General features: G+C 50.2%; 2 protein-coding genes across 4 annotated transcripts in view; one reads left to right on the plus strand and one right to left on the minus strand.

Moving 5' to 3' along the window:
- The first annotated feature begins 382 nt into the window (after positions 1 to 382).
- On the plus strand, positions 383 to 17,551 carry P2rx4 (purinergic receptor P2X 4). The gene is made up of 12 exons (XM_021186685.1): positions 383 to 593; positions 5,816 to 5,963; positions 7,987 to 8,058; positions 8,173 to 8,245; positions 8,803 to 8,899; positions 13,507 to 13,587; positions 13,691 to 13,832; positions 13,919 to 14,055; positions 15,714 to 15,807; positions 15,915 to 15,980; positions 16,268 to 16,363; positions 16,834 to 17,551. Exons 1-12 carry the CDS (start codon positions 460 to 462, stop codon positions 16,858 to 16,860), a joined length of 1,167 nt encoding a protein of 388 aa, XP_021042344.1. The 5' UTR covers positions 383 to 459; the 3' UTR covers positions 16,861 to 17,551.
- Positions 17,552 to 19,945: 2,394 nt separating this feature from the next.
- Camkk2 (calcium/calmodulin dependent protein kinase kinase 2) overlaps positions 19,946 to 24,060 on the minus strand; it is a 53,636-nt gene continuing 49,521 nt past the window's right edge. For 2 of the 3 annotated variants that reach the window (XM_021222502.2, XM_021222499.2), the window contains one exon: positions 19,946 to 22,990. In XM_021222502.2, coding sequence (XP_021078161.1) covers positions 22,918 to 22,990 — 73 coding nt within the window. In that variant the 3' untranslated portion in view covers positions 19,946 to 22,917. The remainder of the gene's footprint in view (positions 22,991 to 24,060) is intronic. The other variant, XM_029533589.1, reaches the window with a different exon arrangement.

Raw genomic sequence — 24,060 nt, forward strand, 5'->3', positions numbered from 1 at the left:
CACAGCGGGGCCTCCCTCAGTCACAGGGACTGACTCTTCAGCACTCGGGTCCTCTAGGAATGTAACTCTATCCAAGTTGCCCTGGGGCGCAGCTCATTATCCTGTGTCTGAACCGCTGAGCTGTCTTTTGCAAAAGGAAAGAACCCATCTATCTGCCTCTCAATCCTAGGCCTGAGGGCGTCATTATCGTCCCTCCGGGAGCGGACCTTGCTCCCTGCCCCAGAGGTAATTCGTCCCTTAGGGCTAAGCCACTCTTGCTTTTCAGATCGCCCCTGGAGGGGGTCACGGGTCGGGGCGTCACCCTGGGGTGCCCGAGGGGGAGGAGACGCGCTCCTCGGGTCGCGCGCCGCCTATTTCCGGGCCGAGCTGCTGGGCGGGGCTGCGGCCGGGCCCCGGTGGTGGCAGCGGCGGCGAGGCGACCCGCGGTGGCCACGACGCGGAGCAGCGGGCGGCGGAGCCATGGCAGGCTGCTGCTCCGTGCTCCGGGCTTTCCTGTTCGAGTACGACACGCCGCGCATCGTGCTCATCCGCAGCCGTAAAGTGGGGCTCATGAACCGCGTGGTGCAGCTGCTCATCCTGGCTTACGTCATCGGGTGAGCGGGCCTGGGGAGGGGCCGCGGCTGGGGGCCACCCAGATCGCCAGGACCTGGCAGCGCCCCCCTTGCTCGCCCTCTGGGTCTGGGGCACCGGCTGAGCGGGCCAAGCCCCTCCTCCCCGAGTTCAAAGGGCGGCGACACGACCTCGCCGGGCTCTTAGCCCAGCCACCTGGAACCGGCTTGAACGGGACACTGGGGACAACTGGACGTTCTGGGAGCAAAGCCTCGTCTTAGCTAGACTGTCACCCCATCTTTCTCGCATCCTTACCTCCCGACTTGCACCATGATGCGTCTTGGCTTGGTGGAGGGGCAGGGCAGGGAGGGCTTCACTCTGTGCACCTCTGAGTTCCTTTTCAAACTCGGACAGAAACCAAGGCTTGCGGTTTTCATTCGGTACTTTCTGGGTCTGTGGTTTCTGTTCCCTTAAGAAGCTTCTGATAACCCAGTACCCTTGAGATGTCACACTTCCCAAAAGTGTCCCAAGGTCACTTCCTTTGTTTTGTTGGATTGTCTGGGAATATGAGTGCCCGCCTGAATTTGACTCTAAACCCTGCTCCCCTATTTACTGTTTATATATACCCTCCCATCACTAGGCATTATTAAACGTTTAATTTTAATTGGATGCACCTGTAAGGATGTAATACACCCCAGGAGAGATGGTGAACGTTACCTTGCCTCCTGGGCCCAATTTCAAGGTATTCAAGTGTCAACAGCTGCTAGCGTGACAAGTGGATCTGTTTTCTTATTAAAGGGCCTAAAGCATGGATCCCCAAACAACACATTGGAATCACGTAGGAGTCCACAGAAAACGCAGATAGCCAGTCACAGACTGCCAGTTCACAAGCTGACCCAGAGCTGTAAAACCTCGTGCCTGACCACCCTCACCTGAGAAAGCTTTGCGTGTGTGGCCTTAGGTATATGAAATAGGGCCGCAGGTGGCTGGAGAGGTGGCCCAGTGGTTAAGACACAGCCTTTAATCCTAGCACTGATGAGGGACAGGCAGGCAGATATCTGTGAGTTCAAAGCCAGCCTGGTCTACATAGTTTCAGGACAACCAGAATTATTATAGTGTCTCAAATAAATAATAAACCAGCAGGTCTCCTGCTTTGGTGTGAGGTCTGGAATCTGTTCAGACCGTCTAAGGGCTTTTAGAAGAGTACAGGTTTCCCTCACAAGGTTGCAGGTTCCACCATATGGAAGCGGTAGACACTAGATGGGACTCGCTATGTCTGCAATCTCCCAGTATTCATGGGGCTGAGGCTGAGGCAGGAGGATGTTAGTTTAAAGCTAGCCTGGGCTACATATGAGCCCCTGTCTCCAAAAAACGTCCTTATGTAGATAAAGTGTGTCTTTAGCATGAGGCCTTGGATTCATTCAAGTCACCGGTACCTAAAAAACCCCAGGCCAGTATCTAACTGTGGATTTGGTTACGTCTCTCGGGTGATGGCCAGGATCTAAGTGTGGATTATATTAATCTGGAATGAGTAGTTCCAGTGTTCGGGATGAGCTCTCCAGTACTGAGATGTGCTGCTAGCTGACTAAATAACTCGGATTGGAAGTATCTGGAATCAGGCGCTCACGGGTAGCTTTGAGCTCTTGACTTTCGCTTTCCTGGGATAACCTGTTCACCCATAAGATTCTGTGGCTGTTGTCATTGGAAGAGGGCCACGTGCAGCCACTGAATGCTCAAGCTGTCGCAATTAAAATGCACTCAAGCTAAAAACAAAAAAAAAAAAAAATCAAAACAAAACAAAAAAAAAACCACATTAGGCTTTGAAGATTTTTTTCGATATAGTACACCAAAAAAGTAAAATATCCTATTAGTACTTTCCCCCTGAGGTACCAAAGGCCTTTGGCATACCAGACAGGCTTTGTGCTATTGTTTGTTTAAATGATGATTTAATTTTTTGGTTATGTATCCGTGTGTGAGTGCGGGAACGTGCTGCCGCACATGAGGAGGCCAGAGGACGCTTTTTTTTTACAAGCCAGTTCTCTCCTTCCATTATGGGTTCCGGGGATGGAACTCGGGTCCTTAGACAAGTGCGGTGGTCGCCTTTACCCACTGAAACCCCCTCACCAGCGAGGAGGTTGTGGGGCTTGGATTGGACAGGTTCATGTAGCCCAGGCTGTCCTACTCACTCTGTAACCGAGGATGACTGGATTCCCAATCCTGTCTCCACCTTCCAAGTGCAGGGATTACAGGTGTACACACAAGTCCAGTTCCAGTCTGACACTTTAGAAATTGATGATGTCTCAGGGTGGTGGTGGCGCAAGTCTTTAATCCCAGCACTTGGGAAGACAGGGGAAGGTGGATTTCTGAGTTCGAGGCCAGCCTATTTATTCTACAGAATGATTTTGGGACAGTCGGGGCTACACAGAGAAATCCTGTCCCATCCCGTCCCCCCACCCCCCCAAAATTTCTATATTTATAAAATTTCTAATTGGACCACATATAAATATGCCATTAGTTTTTCCTGTTCCTTTTTTATTTTATGTATTTATTTATTTATTTTAAGACAAGATCTGTGATTATCTGGCCAGTAACTTATGTAACTTAGGCTGGTCTCAAACTCAGAAATCTCCCTGCCTCTGCCTCCCAAGCGCCGCCCAGCCGAGTGCTGGGCTTTCTTTGTAAGCACACTTTGTTAACTCCCTGATTTCATTAGTCTTGGTGTAAGTGTAATCTCTTTGTGCTTGAGGTAAGTCTTTCCGCAGAATTCCCAGTGATCTTAACTCATGTGATGAGGAAATAAGGAAGCTCGTGGTGATGGTGTCATCTCTCATTCCTGGATTCAGCAACTCTGTGTACTGGCTCATAAAATCCACCACAGTCTTTCTGCCCTCACCTCTCCATCAGAGCAGACTACAGGGAAGCATTAGCGCCCCGCAGAAGAGGGCTCGGTGGGAGAGAAGCCTTCGTTGGGATGGGCAGAGGATTGAGGGTGGCTTATGTCAAAGACACCCAGGAGGAAGGAACCCAAGAGCCAGGCAGTGGTGGCGCACACCTTTCATCCCAGCACAGAGTAGGCAGAGGCGGGTGGATCTCTGAGTTCAAGGCCAGCCTGGTCTACAGAGTAGGTTCCAGGACAGCCAGGGCTACAAAGGGAAACCCTATCGAAAGAAAGAAAGAAAGAAAGAAAGAAAGAAAGAAAGAAAGAAAGAAAGAAAGAAAGAAAGAAAGAAGCGGGCTGGAGAGATGGCTCAGCAGTTAAGAGCACCGGCTACTCTTCCAGAGGTCTTCAGTTTAATTCCCAGCAACCACATGGTGGCTCACAACCATCTGCAATGTGATCTGAAGCCTTCTTCTGGTGCGTCTGAAGACAACTACAGTGTACTCATATACATTATAAAATAAACAAGTAAATCTTTAAAAAAAGAAAAGAAAGAAAGAAAAGAAATAGAAAAGGTAACCAAAATACCTATTTCTGAAGTCTTTCGAGGGTGTATCTGAAACAGCATAGATTGGTGGTCTGTAGAATGTGACATCAGCTCTTGGCAGTGTTCAGATTGCTCTGCACTGATTAAGGAAGATATTTTACTCTTGCCTTATTAACTTATCTCACTGCAATCCTGTGAAGTTCTGTTATCCTCAGTGTAAAGGCAGGACAAGCTGAGGCGCAGAGCAGTTAAGTGACCCAGTGACCCCAGCACACAGACAGGCGCCTTCAGGTTTGTAGTTAATCAGTCCAGCAGCCATGCCCTTATTTCAGAGGCAAGGAGCAGAAGATGACCTGAATAGAATTCCTAGGAAAAGGGAAGACAGGACTGTAAAAGTTTCCCGAAGGGGTGAGGAGAGTTCAGTGAAGTCCTCAAAGCACCAGCTGGAGGACCACCAGCGTTTGACACCCCCCCCAACAAGGTGCTGAGTCACATGCCTGTAAACCCAGCCCTGGGGAGGCAGACACAGGTCCTTGGGATTTGATGGCTAGTCTTATCATCCAGCCCCAGTGAGATCCTGTCTCAGAAAAACAAGGGGGAAGCCAGCCGTGGGGGTGGCACGTGCCCTTAATCCTGGCACTCAGGAGGCAGAAGCAAGTGGATTTCAGGGAGTTCAAGACCAGACTGATCTACATAGGAAATTCCAGGCCATCCAGAGCAACGTGATAAGACTGCCAAGAGGCTGCTCTCTGGTCTATATACACAATCACAAACACAAATTCCCAGAGCAGAAACTGGTGCATGATTGGGAGACTGAGGCAGGGGGTCATCTTAAGTTCAAGGCCAGCCTGGGCTATAGTGAATAGCATCATGGTCTACATAGCAAGACTATGTCTGAAAAAGTACTTGCTAGCCTGATGTAGAAGTGCAGTAGCACACACGCCTTTAGTCCCAACAGTTGGGAGGCAGAGGCAGGCAAATCTCTGTGAGTTCGAGGCCAACCTGGTCTATAGAATGAGTTCCAGGATAGCCAGGGTTACACAGAGAAACCATTTCTCAAAAAAAAAAAAAAAAAAGTGATTGCTATGCAAGTTTAACAACTAGAGTCTGGTCCCCTGAATCTGCAAGGGAGAATATCAACTTCTAAAAGTTGTCCTCTGACTTTTGACATGTGAGCCCACACCTACACACAAATACCCACACTCCATCACACAGACCAACCAACAGCTGGGTAGAGTGGCTCACTGCTATAGTCCCAGCACTTGGGAGTCTGAGGAGGGAGTATTCCGACCTGGGCATTTGAGCCTAGCCTGAGCTTCATAGCCTGTACCAGACCTGCCAGCGCTACGTAGCAAAAGCTTGTCTTAAACAACCAAAGTTGCCTAAAAGATAAGATTCTCCTATCTAGAGACAATAGCAGCTCCAGAGATTTTTTTCTGGCTTGGGTTCAAATCCCTATTCTGCCATGTGCTAGCTAGATGTATGACCTTAGGAAGGTTTGGCTTGACCATTCTTTGTCTCTGTTCCTATCTCTGTAAATTGTAAGTAACAATAATGCTACCTGCCTTATAAAATGGTCAGGGTTAAATGACCTACTCTTGTCCTAATAACCTACTATTGGTGATTGCCATAGATCATAGTGTTTAGAGGCTGTTTAGACATCCATTAATAAAGGTAGCGCTCACTGTGCATCTCTGTGTTAGCTGTCCACAGCGTTCAAAAGTTTGACAGCTTTTACCAGTCACACAGTTAATGCCACACTTTAGCCCTGTGGCTCTCAGATACTCCCCAGTGTCAGGTCGACTTTACTATTCCTGTGACCTACTTACTGTCTTTCTCAGGTGGGTGTTCGTGTGGGAAAAGGGCTACCAGGAAACGGACTCTGTGGTCAGCTCGGTGACAACCAAAGCCAAAGGTGTGGCGGTGACCAACACTTCTCAACTTGGATTCCGGATCTGGGACGTGGCCGACTATGTGGTTCCAGCTCAGGTTTGTCTTGCTGTGTACATCTGTACACAGGAAACACCTTGCCGGTTTGGTCAAAATACAGTGAATGGCCAGAGTTTGACACCTCCGGGCCCTGGTTGTTTTAACCCAAGAAGGCAATACAGCCAGATCTCTCTGGGATGACATTTCTCCCACAGAACTCTTGAGAGCTTTCCAGCGCTGTGGTGTGGCTGGCTCCAAGCCAACATCTGTCTCTTCCACACCTTCATGTCTCTGGGCTCCCGAGAGTAAGGAAGCAAAGGTCTTTAGTCCTGGGAAGTAAGACAAGAAATACTATCTTCTGCCTTATGGCTTTGCTTTCCTATCTTACGCCCACAAGGTAAAGCTTGTCAGAAGGTATAAAACAAACAAAACAAAACAATCCCGAAGTTAAAGATCACACACCCAAACGAGAAGGAAATGGTCAGCTGAGTCCAACAGGAACAGAGAATTAAATTGCTGCGTGAGCCATCCTCACCTATACACTGTCAGTCCACACAGATGCACGGTAACGTTTTGGTCTCTTTTTCAAGAGCTCGATGCTCGCTCGCACATGCTGGGCAAGCGCTCTCCTGCTGAGCCAAATCTCCAGCCCAAAAGCTGTGTTAAACACTCACTCAGCTATGTGCCGCTTGGCCCAACCCTGGCCTCGAGTCTCCTTCCACACAGCTGATGTGTTGCTGGCTTGGTGTGTTGGATTGAGCTGTGAGCACTTGGCTTGAAATGAGAGAGAGAGAGAGAGAGAGAGAACATGCACCCATGCAAAGACTTCAGCTAGTGTCTTCAAGTGTGTTGGTTTCCCTGCCTTCTTGGGAGAAGGGTTTGATACTGGAGGGGGAGTATCCAGAGAAAAGGCAAAAGGCAGAGCTAGTAAGACAGGAAAAGAAAATGGTTTGCCAGGCATGGTGATGCATGCCTTTAATCTCAGCACTCAAAAAGGCCAGGGCAAGCAGATCTCCATACATTTCAAGGCCAGACTGGTCTACACAGTGAGTTAGTGGGTCCCAAGCCATTCAGAGCAACACCGTGAAGCCCTATCTCAAAAGAAAAAAGTTCTTAAAAATGAGTTGGAGCGGGCTGGAGAGATGGCTCAGCGGTTAAGAGCACTGACTGCTCTTCCGGAGGTCCTAAGTTCAATTCCCAGCACCCACATGGTGGTTAGTAACATTTTTGGGCAGCTATCTTGCATTATCAGAGGTTATAAACCCTCATGGAGGATGAACAAGGGACCACAGATCAGTTTTTTAAATTGTGTTCACAACAACAATAATAATAATTTTAGAAGTTTGAGAGTTTTGCATAGATAGGTCAGAAGAGGGCATCAGATCCCCTGGAACTGAAGTTGCAGATGCTTGTGAGCCACCTGCCGTAGGTGCTGGGAACTGAACTTGGATCCTTTGCAAGAGCTGCCTGTGTTCCTGACCTCTAAGCCATTTCTCCAACCCCTTCACCTATATTCTTAAGGACATTTCTGGATGGATTTAATGGTGCACACCTATAATCCCAGCCCTTGGACGGTGGAGACAAGAGGATCAGGAGACCAAGGGCAGCTTGGGTTGTATACACTGTGAGGCCACCCCTGAGTTACATGAGACGCTGTCTCAGCCACCCCTCCTCCATACATAAAAGGGACTTGCTCTCTCTCTCTCTCTCCTTTTTTAATGTCCTCTTGACTTCTAGTCTTCTGTTTTTAAATACTCAAAATGTTCTCTCTCTCTCTCTCTCTCTCTCTCTTTAGGTATATTTTATTTGATTTTATGTGTAAAGGTGTTTTGTCTTGCATTTATGTCTGCACACCTCTTTCATGCCCAGTGCCTGTGGAGGCTGGAAAAAGGTGTCCGGTCCTTTGGAACTAGAGTTACTGACACTTGCGGGCTGCCATCTAGATGCCTGGAATCGAACTCTGCTCCTCTGGAAGAGCAGCCAGTGCTCTTAACCACTGAGCCCTCTCTCCAGCCCCATCTGACTTTCTTTATAGTCCCTACTCACCTCTCCTTAGAGTGACTCAATAGGGTTCTCTCCACAGGAGGAAAACTCCCTCTTCATCATGACCAACATGATCGTCACCGTGAACCAGACGCAGGGTACCTGTCCAGAGGTAGGTGGCTCTTGGGGAAAGCTCCCTCAGGCCTCACACCCACATCTACTCCTGGCAACGTGGGTACCGTGTACAGAGCACATGGGAACCTGTCTGCATTCATCCCTTTTCCAGATTCCTGATAAGACCAGCATTTGTGACTCAGACGCCAACTGCACTCTTGGCTCCTCGAACACCCACAGCAGTGGTAGGAATGAATAGTTGGAGCAGCTGGGACGTCTCAGCAGATGCTGGACCAGGGGACAGTGGCTTCTGATGACAACACATTTCCTGTGGCACATCTGCAATAGAGAAATTGCAGAAATAAGAATCCACCCCATCCCTACCTCCGTCCCCAACCCCACCTCCATCTGCCACCCCCACCTGAGATACAGCTCAGTGGTAGAGCATAGGCTTAGCTTAGATGAACACAGGGTTCTAGCTCATCAGCAGAGAAGACCCTCCTCCCCCTGCTATGTGCACCTAGGGGAACCTGGGATAAGAGCAGATCCAGGGGCCTACTTAGCCTTCACCTGGGTTGTGGCAGACAGCCCAGATGGTTCCCCTCTCTGTGACTTGGTGTCACTTCGGCAGATGTGTGGCCAGCCCTGAGACAGCCTCCTTATTCCAGGCACCATCTAAATCTTGTAACTTACTGAAGCTGGCTGCCCAGGATCCCTGGGGGTCTCATACTGTACTACTACACAAGGGTAAAAAGATTAGCGACAGACCCCTGTGCTCCCCGGCCCTGTCCTCTCTTCACAGGAATTGGGACTGGAAGGTGTGTTCCATTCAACGCCTCTGTGAAGACCTGTGAGGTAGCCGCATGGTGCCCAGTGGAGAATGACGCTGGTGTGCCAACGTGAGTCCTATCCCAGGCTCCCCTGGCCTTGGTTCTCAGCCTGGAGGGAGGTGACAGGGTGAGGTGAGCCCCTGTGCTGGATTTTTTTTTTTTTTTTGTATGTGTACACTCTTGTCCCATGAGTCAGGCCATGAACCGGGCCATTCTTCAATGAGAGAGTGGTTGTCACCCACAGAGAGAGGAGACCACAAGGGTTTGTCACTTGTGCTAAGGCCACAGGTGACTTATGTGTGCTGGAGCACAGTCAGTTACAGAGGGCCAACAGAAAACAGTTCCTGGGTTTCGGTCTTGTTTTTTTGTTTTTGTTTTTCCCCAGACAGGGTTTCTCTGCGTAGCCCTGGTTATCCTTGAACTTACTCTGTAGACCTGGCTGGCTTCAAATTCAGAGCTATGCCTGCCTGTGCCTCCCGAGTGCTAGGATTAAAGATGTGTGTGACCACCATCCCGCTGGTCTTGTATCTGTTTGAAAGATCCTCATTATGTACCCTGGGATGGCTTTGATTTTTTTTTTTTTTGGGGATAATTTCTTAGTTACATTTATGTGTATATAATTATGAAGTTTGGAAAATAACTGGTCAGCTCCCTCCGTCTACCATTTTGGACCAGGCATGAAATTCAAATCCTTTGGCATCGCAGCAAGTTATTTACCCACTGAGTCACGTCTGTAGCCAAGCCCCGAACTCTTTTTTTTTTTAATTTATTTTTTTTACACTCTATATTTTATCCACCCGCCCCATCCATCCTCTGACTGTTCCACATCCCATACCTCCTCCTTAGCCCCCCTGTCTCCATGTGGATGTCCCCACCCCCCACCCCACCTGACCTCTAAACTCCCTGGGGCCTCCAGCCTCTTGAGGGTTAGGTGCATCATCTCTGAATGAACACAGACCCGGCAGTCCTCTGCTATATGTGTGCTGGGGGCCTCATATCAGCTGATGTAAGCTGGCCTACTTGGTGGACCAGTGTTTGAGATCTCAGGGGTCCAGATTTATTGAGACTGCTGGTCCTCCTACAGGGTCGCCCTTCTCCTCAGCTTCTTTCAGCCTTTCCCTAGTTCACCCCACAGGGATCAGCTGCTTCTGTCCATCTCCTGCCTCAGCTTTCCAAGTGTTGGGGAACACTGGCATAAGCTATCATAACCTGGCTTTGAGTGTCTCAAGCACCATGCCCACATAACGCCCAACCCCAAGATACACACACACACACACTATCAGCACAGAAAAGACTGAGCCAGGCTAGGTTTGGGGATCACAGGGTACCAGGTTCCTCTTGCCTCTGCCTTCCTCAGAGTAGCCTCCTCTGCATCCCTGAGCTTATGTCTCCCATCCTGGATGTGCAGTCTGGACCTGTCCATCACTGTGTCACCCGTGACACTCCTCAACCCATAAGCATGGCTTCTCAGCTTGGACTTGGGTCCCATATCTGCCTCTGGCACTAGGTCTGCCATCAGTACTGCCCAAAAAGTACAGGCTAAGGCAAGGGAGGGAGGGCCTAGCTTCCAAAGGAAACTGGGCATTCTGTTGCCAAGGAAAAGAGGTGTGGAAATTGCCAAAGCAAGGTCATAAATGACAGACGGTTCAAGGGGCCCTGGACACCGCCTTCCTGGTCACATCTGGGCTGAGCATAGGTGGAGGCAGAGGCTGCACCTAGAGACCTGCACGGAGCCTGTGTTTCTGTGGTGGTCGGTCCTACGAGAGACCCGAGGAGCAGGAAGCTATGGCGCTCGGCCTGGATGAACTGCCACTGGGGGAAACCTGGTGACTCAGGCACAGGGGAAGTACCAAGAGGAGAGGGAGCCTGGGGTTTGGGTCCTGGGAAGCATCTTTGAGATCTGTAGTCTCCAGCACCGGGGCCGCTGGCCACTTGTGAAGTACTGGGTCTAAAGTAACTTGTACTACTGACATGACATGGTGTAGGTTCTGAAAACTATGACCAAGGCAAACGGCATAAGACCTGATTCATATTTGATGTTGGCCACATCATATATCCAAGTCATATTACATGTTGGGGTAGTACACACTAAATGTCAGTTTCTTTCTACATTTAAATTTTCTTAGCCGGGCAGTGGTGGCGCACGCCTTTAATCCCAGCACTTGGGAGGCAGAGGCAGGCAGATTTCTGAGTTCGAGGCCAGCCTGGTCTACAGAGTGAGTTCCAGGACAGCCAGGGCTAGACAGAGGTTTCTCTGTGTTTCTCTCTCGAAAAAACCAAAAAAAAAAAAAAAAGAAAGAAAAAAAGCTTTTCAAATGAAAATATAATTATACCATTTCCCTCCCTTCACCCATCCACCCATAACTCTATCCCAGCTCCCTCTCAAAGTCATAGATGCATGTTTTGCTTTTCTGCTACTGTTTTACACACACACACACACACACAACCTGTAAGATGGCTCAGCAGAAAAGGGCCCTTGCAGCTGAGCCGAGTTCTAGCGCTGGCACCCTCATGGTTGAAGGAGAGAACCAGGGTGCACATGGTCATCTGACCCTCTATGCATGTGCACACGATGAATTTTTGTGTGTGTGTGTGTGTATAAATGGGGTCTCCAGAAATCTTGCAGAAGTGTGGTGTAGAACAGTCATGCTGGTGTGTACCTGTGATTCAGTACCCAGGAAGCTTAGGCAGAAGGGTGGTAAGTCTAAGACCAGTCTGGGATATATGGACTCTGTCTGAGGAAATAATTCATGCTGGGCTGAGGGGGGTGCACACATCTTTAACCCCAGCACTCAGGAATCAAGGGCAGGTGGCGTCTCTATGAGTTCGGGGCCAGTCTGGTCTACAGAGTTGAGTTCCGGGGCAGCCAGGGATACACAGAGAAACCCTGTCCGGAAAACTCGAAACACCAGAACCAGAGGAAATCACAGTGTGGCTAAATCGCAGAGCTGTGGAGGTGGACGCCAGGATCCTTTGGGTTCACTGACCAGGTGGCCTAGTCTGGTTGGTGAGCCCCAGGCCAATAACAGGCCTTGTCTCACAGGTGGCCTGTGTTCATGGGGAAGACACCTCCAGATATGCACACAGACATAAAGCCTGCATGTCCACATAGCACTCAAAAGAGAGATCTCCATTTTTTTTTCTGTCCCTTCCTTTAAATCGAAGAGGAAACCCTGACTTGGGGTATCTTGGTTATCACCTCCTGATCGGTGTTTCTTACTAAGACTAAGCTCCAGGCCACAGACCCTACACAGACAATAATATTAACTACAAGTTTTAATATCACTTTTTTGGGGAGTTAAGTGAGAGCAACTCAATTTTAATGCATACAAATTGTGGTATGCCCATACAATGGAATATTACTTTGCCTTGTAAAAGAATCAAGCTCACCTAAGAACTTTCTTGGAACCAGTGACCGTCCGTCCTGGCTCAGTCTTCCCAGAACTGGGATAGCAAACATGGGCCATAATATCTCACTAAAGGGACTCATTTTAAAATGGCTAATCTTTTTTTTAGTTGAATTTCACTTCATTTTTTGAAAAGGAAAAAAATTTTAAAGCAAAGTGCTGCCTATGGGGTGCGCTGGTATTAGGAGGTATGATACAGAAAATGGCATTCGTGGAAAAGCCCTGTTGTGACCCTTCCCTCTTGGTAAGGAATGGAACCAGCTCCAGGCCCTCACTCACCTCACTTAGCATCAGAAGTGTCTCTGGCTCAGCTCCCCTCATCAAGTCATCAAGTGGCCCTCAGTGGCTTTGCTGCTGATGCGGGGCTGAGATTACTGAATCTATTTATAACCCCCCCTTTTTTTTCTGAGACAGGGTTTCTCTGTGTAGCCCTGGCTGTCCTGGAAGTCACTCTGTAGACCAGGCTGGCCTCGAACTCAGAAATCCACCTGCCTCTGCCTCCCAAGCGCTCGGATTAAAGGCGTGCGCCACCTCCACCCAGCTACTGAATCTTTTTATAACTTCAAAAGTCTTGTCTGCCTCAGAAGAGGCCTCCTCCAAAGAGGGGTCAGACCTACATTTTTTTTAAACATTTATTTATTATTATACATAGGTACACTGTAGCTGTCTTCAGACACACCAGAAGTGGGCATCAGATCTCATTACACATGGTTGTGAGCTACCATGTGGTTGCTGGGATTTGAACTCAGAACCTTCGGAAGAGCAGTCGGTGCTCTAACCACTGAGCCATCTCTCCAGCTCCCCAGACCTACATTTATGAATTCTTACAGGAAAAAAAAAAATTCTCCCAAGAAACGAGTCCCCTTGGGGACAGACTCACCTTGTATTGTCAGCCGCGGGCTGATGTGTCACCTTTTAGAGTTCACTGGCAGAACAGTTTCCTTTACAGCAAGGTCAGAATGTCCCTGCTGGTGAACTCCTCTGTGTTTTAACTTAGAAAAACCAGATCTAGGGAGCATCCATAACCCATGAACGCCTTAAAGCAATCATGGTGGCCACAGCCAGCATCCCTTTCATCAAATGCTTTGGGTGGGAAGTTCTGCCTCTTCAGAGGAAGGATCCGGAAGGCCTGGTGACCTAGTGTGACACAAAAGAGGATAGAAAATGCCAGATGTTCCCATTCTCCTTGCGTGAGTGGCGCTGTAAACTGCCGGAAAGGTTGTACCGCAGTGCGCATGTGTGTAATAACCACTACGATTCCTTTTCCAGGCCAGCTTTTTTAAAGGCTGCAGAAAACTTCACCCTCTTGGTAAAGAACAACATCTGGTACCCCAAGTTCAATTTCAGCAAGTACGTGAGGGCCGGGCATAGGCATTCACACGCCTCTTAAAAAGAACCTCTGGCTCTCCCTGAGGTTGCCCTTGTTCACTCTCTGCTTCCTCCCCGACTTCAGGAGAAACATCCTTCCCAACATCACCACCTCCTACCTCAAGTCGTGCATTTATAATGCGCAGACGGATCCCTTCTGCCCCATATTCCGGCTTGGCCAAATCGTGGCGGATGCTGGCCACAGCTTCCAGGATATGGCAGTGGAGGTAGGCGCCAGCATGGTTTTCCTCAAATCTTCCCGGGACCCCGGCGTGAGCCTGAGTTCCTAAAGCCTCCCCTGCCTTCCCGACAGGGAGGCATCATGGGTATCCAGATCAAGTGGGACTGCAACCTTGACAGAGCTGCCTCCCACTGCCTGCCCAGGTATTCCTTCCGGCGCCTCGACACCCGGGACGTGGAGCACAACGTGTCTCCTGGCTACAATTTCAGGTAGCGCTCACGCGTTGGGAGGATGCGCACTCGTGGGTCAAGCCCAGGCCGCATCTTGAGAACCTGTCTCACTAAAATATAAGGGGCTGAAGATGCTGCCCTATCTGTTTCCCTGGGCTCCAGTAACAGAGAACACCGAACAGCTCGAAACAACAGAATTTTATTCTTTGATAGTTCTGAAACCAGAAGGCTGTAGGATTGTGTTGCTGCAAACTCTGTGGTCTGATGCTGTAAACTCCTGAACCCCCACCATCACCCCAAGTGCTGGGATTAGAGGTGTGCACCCCCACACCCACCTTCTCTCTTCTTTTTATGGTCGGCTAGGAACTTGCTGCGTAGACCAGGCTGGTTCAATCTCCAGAAAGAGGACTGCCTTAGCCTCCTGAGTGCTGGGTTATAGGCATGCACCCCCATACCTGGCCTAGTCCCTCTTCTTGAACATTAGATTTAGGGTTAACCTTAATCTGGCATGACCTCCCTTTAACTAATTACATCTGCAAAATAAGGTCACCTTTGCAGGCCATAGGTGGAGATGAACTTGAGAAGGGGCACTATTAAATCCAGGACACCTGGGAGTGTGAGCGAGGCCTGGGAACACCATTGCCATTTTTTTAAAAGCAGCCAAACCCTGTGTACAGTTAACGAGCATTTATTTGCTAGGTCAGTTTTCAAAGTTGCCCCTTGACACCCTCTAGTGGTAGTTTGTGGTATCAAATTTGTTCGGGGTAGTCGGAAGGCTTTCTTGAGACTATGGCAGCTATTCCAACTCCCCCCTGGGGGTCAGATTTGTATGGTTCTGTCTCTTGTCTCGGGGTCCTTAGGGACCACAGTGGAGACCTCAAGCTTGGTTTGGAACCCTAGAACTGAGAAGTTGACAGATCTCCCAGGACACCCAGCCCCTTGCCAGCACCAGTCTCACCTGAGGGTCCCAAGGCTGGACCAATAGCATAGAAGCTGTGGACCAGATAAATCCCAGGCTTCAGGCTTGGGACTCTGATAGAAAGCTAACTAAGGTTGGCCCCGGCAGAACAAGGATAGGGGCAAGGTTTCTTCCAGAGCTGTTGAGAACGAAGTGGTTTCCGTATTTAGGAACTGATTGACCTTTTAGTTTCCCTGGGGACTGCTGGGATTACAGACTTCCCTGGCTTGCATTCTATAGCCTGGAGGGTGAGTTGAGTAGGTGTATTATCTCAGTTGTGTATCTCAATCCAGCCATGGAGACTAAAACAGCGGGTGGAGCCCTGAGGCGTGGTGGATCCCACCTGGAGCCAAGCTCCAGGGCTGTGACCCTGGGGCTGGCTCAGTCCGCATCCTTCAATGCAGTCTTGTAGATCCCCACTGGCTGACAAGTTCTCTTAGTGCGCAGGGTCCCCTGGAGAGAGGCAGGTGTCCCAGCTGTATCAGGAAGGCCATTCAGAGCAAGAGGCCTCCCATCCTGGCGGAGGATGCTGATGGCAGGGGAGTCCCTCTGCTCCTCCGGGAGGGGTCCTGGCCCCTCCTGCTACATTGCCACACATTACCCGGAAGGCTGACCTGGGGGACGGGGGTGCTTGGTGTCTGACCAGTTGCTCCCAGGGACCTGGATCCTGCGCTAACAGTCTCTGCCTGGGACCCCAAAATCTGCACTTATTCCCCGGCCCTACCCTTTTTTCCTCCAGGTTTGCCAAGTACTACAGGGACCTCGCTGGCAACGAACAGCGCACACTCACCAAGGCGTATGGCATCCGCTTTGACATCATCGTGTTTGGGAAGGTAGGCCCTCCTCTGGACCCTGGTTGGAGAGAAAGAGCCTCCGACTGTCCTGTTTTTCTGTCACCACCCCCATCAGGACACTTTGGTTCCCCTCCTGTCTTCCGCAGGCTGGGAAGTTTGACATCATCCCGACCATGATCAACGTTGGCTCCGGCTTGGCCCTCCTAGGGGTGGTGAGTGGTTAGAGTGGTTTCTTTGTCTGGACCCTTCTCACGAGTAAGCAGCTTTAGTGGGCAAGCGCCGCCCTTCCCCTAAACCTTAGACTCTAGACTGGATGCCGTTTGGGGGGAGGAGAAAGACTCCTAGAAATCCCACTTCTGGGACCAAGCCCGTTGGTCAGAGTCCGGTCCGAGGCAGAGAAACAGAGATGCCTTGCCTCCCTGGTAGGTTAGCTCTCAGAGGAAGGGGGTCTTAGAAAGCAGCCGCTAAAAGCATCCCCGTTCATCCTGTGCTACACCAGGCGACCGTGCTGTGTGACGTCATCGTCCTCTACTGCATGAAGAAGAGATACTACTACCGGGACAAGAAATATAAGTATGTGGAAGACTACGAGCAGGTAAGCACCTGTACCCAGCGCGGGCACGAAGTGTGAACGCCTTGCCTTTGTCCCTTGTCCCCACGGAGATCACCGATCGATCAAAGGCCCTTCTACAAAGGCTGGCACTGGTCGGCTGATCACCCCAGCAGTTACACCTGTGGTAGCACGGATTTTCCTTCCTTCAGATGGACTCCCTCTTTAAAACCCAGCTACTATTTAATCTTACCTTCTACTTAATCAGGGTCACACCTTGACTGTGATAATGGGTCCCCATCCGCATGGTACTTACATTCATCCTCAGAATTCATCCTCAGAGCGGGGGTGTTGTACCTTACTGTGAGCTCTCCAGAACCAACTCGAGACATCTCTGTTGCTAAGATCCTCCCACAAGCCCTCAGGAGAGGCACCAAGCCACCGCCTGCCCTTAGGTGGTTGGGGATCTGGTGGCAACACGGGCTGGGCAGTCAGTCGTTTACCTCTCTTCACAGGGTCTTTCCGGGGAGACGGACCAGTGATGCCTAACCCTACATTTCAACCCCACTCAGCCCGTGACGCAGAAATATGGGAGACGTGGCTGCTGCGTCTGCCGCTCTAAAGAAGGTTCCAGAGTTTCACTCCGTCTCCACTCCACAAATACTCAGGGTTGCCCAAGCACGTCTTGTATTGTTTTTGTGGGGTTTGAGCCCGGGTCCTGCTCTGCATCTCAGATGGGCTTCAGATTCAAGATCCTCCTGCCTCAACCTCCAGGGATGCTGGAATCCCACACGTCCACTTCCCAAGGGAGTTCTGGCAATTCTACATTTTACAGTTTCACTGTACACATCTCAGGCTGGCCTCGAACCCCAAGACATCCAAGAAACCCTTTTAATCTCATTGTGTGTATGGGGGTGGGGAGTCATTTGCACACTGGATTTCTGGTGTGCTGTTGGCTGGGTCGCCTGTTGCTTATACAATGTGAGCATACTGAGGTAAGAGGAGTTTCAGAGCAGAAATCCAGAGAGGCCCAGTCCTTGCAGGCGCAGCAGCTCTGTCCAAGCACTTTATAAGGAAGGAGGCTCCCCGGGTGCCGTCCGGAGGCCTGGGATACCGTTCCTCTTCCCTATGACCAGAGAAGTTGTCCTTGGAACAAAGGCAGGGTTGGCTTTTCCTTTCATGAGGGCTGTGTTGAAATAACCTAGGACCAAACATTAAAGGAAATCTTTTTTTTAAAAAAAAAAAAAAAAAAAAAAAAAGATCCTTGTCTATGCTGTGCTGAGCCAGATCCGCCTTCCATTATGAAAGTTGTCAGCATACAAACAGAGCCACCAAACAAGGCTGGGGTGGGAAGTCCTCATGTGGTATCTGCCTGACAGTAAGATTATGTATATGCAGTCTTGCAGTGAAGGTCACTTCCAGGAGCAGCTAGAGTTTCTAACCTCTGCTTTCCTCTCTGCCTGAGGTAAATCCGTGACCAGAACAACTTGTACTTCCCAACAGCGGGATATGTCTTCTTTTTACCTTTCAAAGTTTGCCTTGGTGTTCTGGCTGTACCTACATGCCTCCTCTGTCCTGCCCTGGCCCACAGGGCACTCGCATCGCACTCGGCACCCTCTGCCATCTGTAAAGAGATTCCTTGCTTTGGAGAGCCTCCTCTTGTCAGTATTTGTCTGGGACAGCCTCTGTGGTAAATCCTACTCTGGGATAGCCCACCATGCTCAGGAGAGCTCAGGTTGCTTCTGGCAAGAGGTTTTGTTTTTTTTTGGGGGGGGGGCGTGGCAGAGGCAAGACTTATGAAATGGTGTTAAGGAAACTCTTGTGTGGCTTTTTTTTTTTTTAAAGATTTATTTATTTATTATATGTAAGTACACTGTAGCTGTCTTCAGACACTCCAGAAGAGGGCGTCAGATCTTGTTACGGATGGTTATGAGCCACCATGTGGTTGCTGGGATTTGAACTCCGGACCTTCGGAAGAGCAGTCGGGTGCTCTTACCCACTGAGCCATCTCACCAGCCCTTGTGTGGCTTTTTTATTTAATTTTTTCCTGTATCGCCTTGGCTGTCTTGGAACTCAAGCTGTAGACCAGGCTGGCTTTGAACTCCTAGAAATCTGCCTGCCTCTGTCTTCAAGTACAGGGGGGTTAAAAGCATGCAGCACCACTACTGGGCTGTTTTGTTTTTTTTTTTTAAAGAGGACACATCACATCATGGCTGGAGGTGGCTCTGTGGTTAAGAGCCCCTGCTGCTCTTGCAGAGGACCTGAGTTCAGTCTCCAGCACCCACGTCAGGAGTGTCACCACTGACTGTAACTCCATCTCCAGGGGATCTGATGTCTGCTTCTCCTTCACAGGCAACCATATAACACATGCATACACAGAGACACGCATACATACACATAGAAATGATTTTTTTTTAGGTGTCATCTAAACACGGATCAAATGGAACTGGAAGTTTTAGGGAGTATGTCCCCATAATTCACATTTTAGAAACTGGATCTCTGGCGTGAGAAGATGAGGGGACAGAGTCTCCTGGAGGGGACTGAGCCACAAGCATGCCTTCTTCATGAATGGGTTTAAGTGCCTTATCAAAAGGGCTTAAGAGAGGCACCTGTGCCTTTGTGCTCCTTCTCTGTGTTAGACATCATCCTGGAAGCAGAGGGCATACCTCAGCAGACCTAGTACCTGCAGGAATGGTGTTCCTGGCCTCCAGAAATTTGGGGCATTTCTATCTGCAAACCAGACAGTTTTGGGGGCGCTCTGTTACACCAACGGTCACAGACAACTGGGTCATGCTTTGATTACTATCTCAGAGGCGGAGATGCCAAGATGGCACTGCCCCACTGTAGGGTGTGAGGGATGATATTTGTGGTACTGTTCACCTCGCTCACCTGGGGTCATCTTTTATTCTGCATCTCTCTGTTCACGGGCATAGCCAGTAAGGGTGGGAGTCGATGACGGGACCTCCCTCACTCTCACATGCATGTGTGGGCTGCTGGAACTCCCCGCAGCCCCTCAAGCCTGCAGTGAGGAACCCTGGGAAATGGCTTCTACACACACACACACACACACACACACACACACACACCCGCCCCCGGTGGCATTTCTGGACAGGAATCTTCTCTTGGCTCTCAGTCCCTGTTCCTTACTTTTTAGGCAGCATCTCACCGTGCAGTCCAGAATGGCCTTGAACTTGGGATCCTCCTGCCTCCACTTCCCAAGTACTGGGATTACAGGTGTGTGTGCCACACCCAAATTTCCCCAGCATGGATTGGGACTTTTCAGATTTCGCCTCCTGTCCCCCACTGATGACAGAGAGTAAAGCTCAAAGCCTGTTCTAACAATGCCCAGCCACGGGGACATGTCTCTGTGGGATGACAACCACTCCCTGCTGCTCTCCTAGCCAACCTCACACGGAGTCCTCCCCTTATCTCCACACTTCAACCTTTGGGTGGCTGGCTCACCCGGGAGCAGTTTACATGGGCCCCACCCCCAGGAATGAGCTGTGACTCGGGCATCTGACTTGCTGTCAACGTTAAGGGAAGGAATACCAGGGTAAGCAGAAACGCCGCAAAGGACCCGCTACCAACCGAAGAACACCCCCCCCCCCCGAGAGGCCGGGCTTTGCACCATTTTGCTGTCTGTTTATTTCAAGTTTACACAGAAGCTTGACCACCTGTGGAAAAACAACCGAAAGCTCATCCTTTTTTTAAGTTCATGTTCTTGTAAGTGATAAATACACAGTATTTAACTTTATACACCTGATAAAAAGGGGAAATGCATAGTAGAGAGGTCAAGGGGAATCAAACAGAAGCGGAGGGCACTGGTCACCAAATATAAAAAATCCCAAGTCCCAGGAAACTCGAGCCCACAGAGCTGGAGAAACCAACAATCTTCCCTAGCACCTTGGGAGCGAATGGAGGCTGTGTGGTTCCTCGTTGGCAATGTAAAGTGCGCCCCCTGGAGGATGGGCGAGAGTTGCAGGCCTAACCTGGTGTCAACCAGCGCCTAGAAAGGTTCAAGGATAAGAATTCGGTCCCCCCCCCCCAAAAGGCCAGACCCTGGGAGGTGGCCTCTGCAGCCCCAAGGAGAACAAGGGGCTCTGTAAGGTTTTTCTGGGAGCCTGTGAGACGCATGGGGGGAGGCAATAAAGACAGAGAGGGCTTGTGCTTCTGTCAAGGCCATAGGCGCAGGCCAAGTTGCTTACACTCGAATCACCGGTGAACCAGCCACGGAAGGAATCGTGGGCATCCTATCTGCCCACAGAGGAAAGCCACTGTGCCCGGCTCCTCACCTCACTAATGATACTTTTGAAAAACATTTATTTGTGCTCTAATGCTCTAGTTTATGGCTGGACCTCTTACACTTTCCACGGCAGCTGGGCAGGGGTTAGGGGAGGGCGAGGGGGGCGGGGTGGGGTGTCACTCCTTTCCACAGCTTTCTTTGGTGTTTCTTTAAGAAAAAAAGTTACCCATGCGGACCTCTCAGATTCCTTCTGCCTGACCAGCTGGGGGCTGCCTGATTGCGGACAATCCTAAGACGTCCTGTCTGGAGAAGCGACAGCACTGCCCAGAGGGGTTGTGTAAACACAGGAAAAATTCTGCAGAGCTCTGTATAACGCCCGCCCTGCTCGGGCAGGCTGCAAAGCCAAGCCAGCGTCCAGGAAGACGGGGCTGGGACTGACCTGTTGGCTTCAAACACAAGGTGATTACTGCAAGCTAACTGAACTCCAGCTGTGGCCGGAAGGGGTGTTTTAAAAAGGGAAAAGTGACAAGAAGTCCTTGGTCACACAGACCCTCCCCACACTGCAGTCTCTGCCTGGGTCCTAACTGCTTATGTGACAGCAGGATAGCGGCTAGACCAGGGTAAAGAGCTTAAGAAACAGTACAGAAGGAAGCCAGGAGTGCCTGCTCTCCGCACGGGCCAGAAGGCAGTCGTCTGGGCCCCTTTACCGGCAAGACAGCCATTACCAAAGCACTGGAAACCAGTCTGGAAGCCCCCACCCCCAAACTTCCTGTTTTCTTCTGTGTCCCTGGGTCATCACACCCAAACTGCAACCAAATTTCCAATATTGGCTAAAAGTCAAAAAGGTTCTTGTTTGCTCTCTAGGTTTCTGGCTCCAGGAAAAACAAAAACAAAAAAACAAAACAAAACAAAACAACAAAAAAGAAAGCCCTTTGCCCTGAGGAACACTCTGGGTTTTGATAACTCTGCTCTACAATGGCACCCTGATGACACTGTGCGTCACACTACAGCTTTGATCCTAAGATGAGTGACAAGTCTTGCCTAGGTGGCCCATGGGGAAACTGATGTTTCCTTTTATCGACCAGACAGTATGGAAGAGGAAAGCAAGTTTTCAGTCTCTAGAATGCACAGGCAATAAACAAACGCAGCTGCTAATATACAGGCACAGGTCTCATGGGCTCTCGGTCGCCATCGCACAGCCTCACGGAGGGGTAGGGCCACCATCCTGGAAGCTCCAGCCTTTGGAGCTTGTGAACCTCTCCAGAGTTCTGGCTAGTCAGACTCTTGGAGACATCTCTTGAGCCCTAAGCCATGTGATGTACATAAGAGTTGATTGATCCCACCCTGAAGTTGTTGGGTTTTTTTTTTTTTTTTTTTTTTGGCCAATTTACAAATTTACAGCTTTAGCTGACGATCTCAGAAACCCAGTTGAGGCAGCTGATGCGAAGAAGTGTGTTCGGTCCTCCAGACAGACTTCTACCACTGCTGAATGCTCGAGTTCAGGGGTGCAAAGAACCCCTTGAGCATTTCAACTGCAAGCCCTTGTAGTTTTCCTGACTATAATTATACCCCTTTAAAAAAAATATACCACTTAAAAAGTCCTCATTTACAAATAAATGACATCGAAGTTCCCTGCAGCTACTGAGGGCTAGCCCTGTCTTTCCATGGCCGTGGAAGGCGCCCAGGCATGGGGTTTGTAGGTGGGTCACACCAATCCTTCTAATCCGCCCCCTCAGGGTAGCCCCAGCCAGCAGGAGTCGCCCCACGTGATTCTCCACGCAGCTCAAACCCCACACACATTCACCTGGTGCATCTGACATGGTTCTGAATTCACAATGGAGGGGGCAGGGTTGGTTTTTTTTTTTTTTTTTGGCATAAAAACATTTTAAAAAGCAATTGTCCTAAAATGCATGTTGGTTTCGGTTTGCAACTCCTCACACCCGCCGGTCCGGCCAGCCAGCGGCCAAAGTCGACGACATGGAGTCAAGTCCTTTTTTTTTTCTTTGTTCCCTTAGACGACAAAGGGAAAGAAAAAAAAAGAAAAAGAAAAACCACAAGAAAAACAACAGCAACAACAACAACAACAAACAACAACAACAATAACAAAAAAAAAAAAAACAACAGATAACCAGAGACGACAGTCAAGGCTCTACACACGTGCTTGGTTTCCGTAGGACATGCTGCTATGGAAACGCAGGGTGCAGCAGCCCCGTGCAGGGCCACACAGCCAGGCATGCGAGGTCAGGTGGTCCACGCAGCTACTCCGGCTCCATCACCTCCTCGGGCTGCAGTGGAGGCATGCGTGGTGGGGAGCCAGGGGCCGGAGCCCCCCAACTTTCCACGCAGGGACCACCTTTCACAAGAGCACTTCCTCCTCCCCCGCAGGGGCCGGCTCTGGGCCCCGGGGGCTGTCTTCGCTGCCTTGCTTCCTGCCCGCCGAACAGAAAACCAGCATTAAGGCTTGGAGAAAGGACGGCCGAGCCTGACCAACTCCCACCTTCGCATGCCTCCGCTCCCACGGGTTACACCTGATCTTTTAGATACTCTCTCCCCGTTCCTACTTGGTCACTTAAATATTTCAAAGCCGACTTTGCCTCCCCTGTAAATGGAGAAGCAAGGTTTACCTGAAAGAGCAGAGAAATATAGAACAGGCGACCTATGGGAACACCCCGAATCACCCCAAGGTCCCCCAGTGGGGTATGTCCCCCAGTGAGGTCTATAGTGCGCCCTCCTCTCTCTACCCTCTAGGCTAGACGAGTCTATAGAACACAAACTGTGACACCTGTCCTCAGTCACTCCACTGTCCGGGGACAGTGACAAGGACCTGTATGAATTGGCCTGGTACATGGGGCCTTCAGGAAAAGCCAACAACACCAGTCTACCACCCTAGACTCACAGGAAGACTCCTGGGAGGGGAAGGACGATCACCCCCTTCTCAGAAGTGTCCGTGCTACCACCACTAGACCTGCCCCGTGTGCCAGCCATGGATGGGGTTTCAGCAGCCGGATCGGGAGCTTGAAGGAGTGGACTCAGCTCCAGGCTTCCTTCCAGCCGGTCTGCTTCGTGGGAAAAGCCACTGCCCCAACTCTCAACCATGATCTGTGTACTCTACCCAAACAGGGGACTGTGTCCCTACACAGGGAAGGTGAACTGTGACATCCACGTGTCCCTAAGAAGGAACTACCGACATTTGGGAATTACATGATCTGGTCTTTTTAATTGCAGAGAAGGATGTCTGCCCTCAAAGCTGACGACAGGTGCGGACAGGCCCTATAAATTCCCAGCCCTCATGGGTAACCTAAGGCGATGCTGTGTCCACCAAGTAGAGGAAGAAGGAGCCGTACAGCACTGGGGCAAACTCGGTCTGTTGGAATATTGCCACTTCAACCTCACAAAAAAAACAAAGAACAGGCTTGTTCACAGTCGTCGGGAGGCAGCCTTGGTTTCAGCAGGCCTTTCCTCCGAGAAAGGCCTTCCGCTTCTCAGTGACACGGGGGTG

The sequence above is a fragment of the Mus pahari genome, chromosome 23, assembly GCF_900095145.1.
Source record: "Mus pahari chromosome 23, PAHARI_EIJ_v1.1, whole genome shotgun sequence".
NCBI lineage: Eukaryota > Metazoa > Chordata > Mammalia > Rodentia > Muridae > Mus > Mus pahari.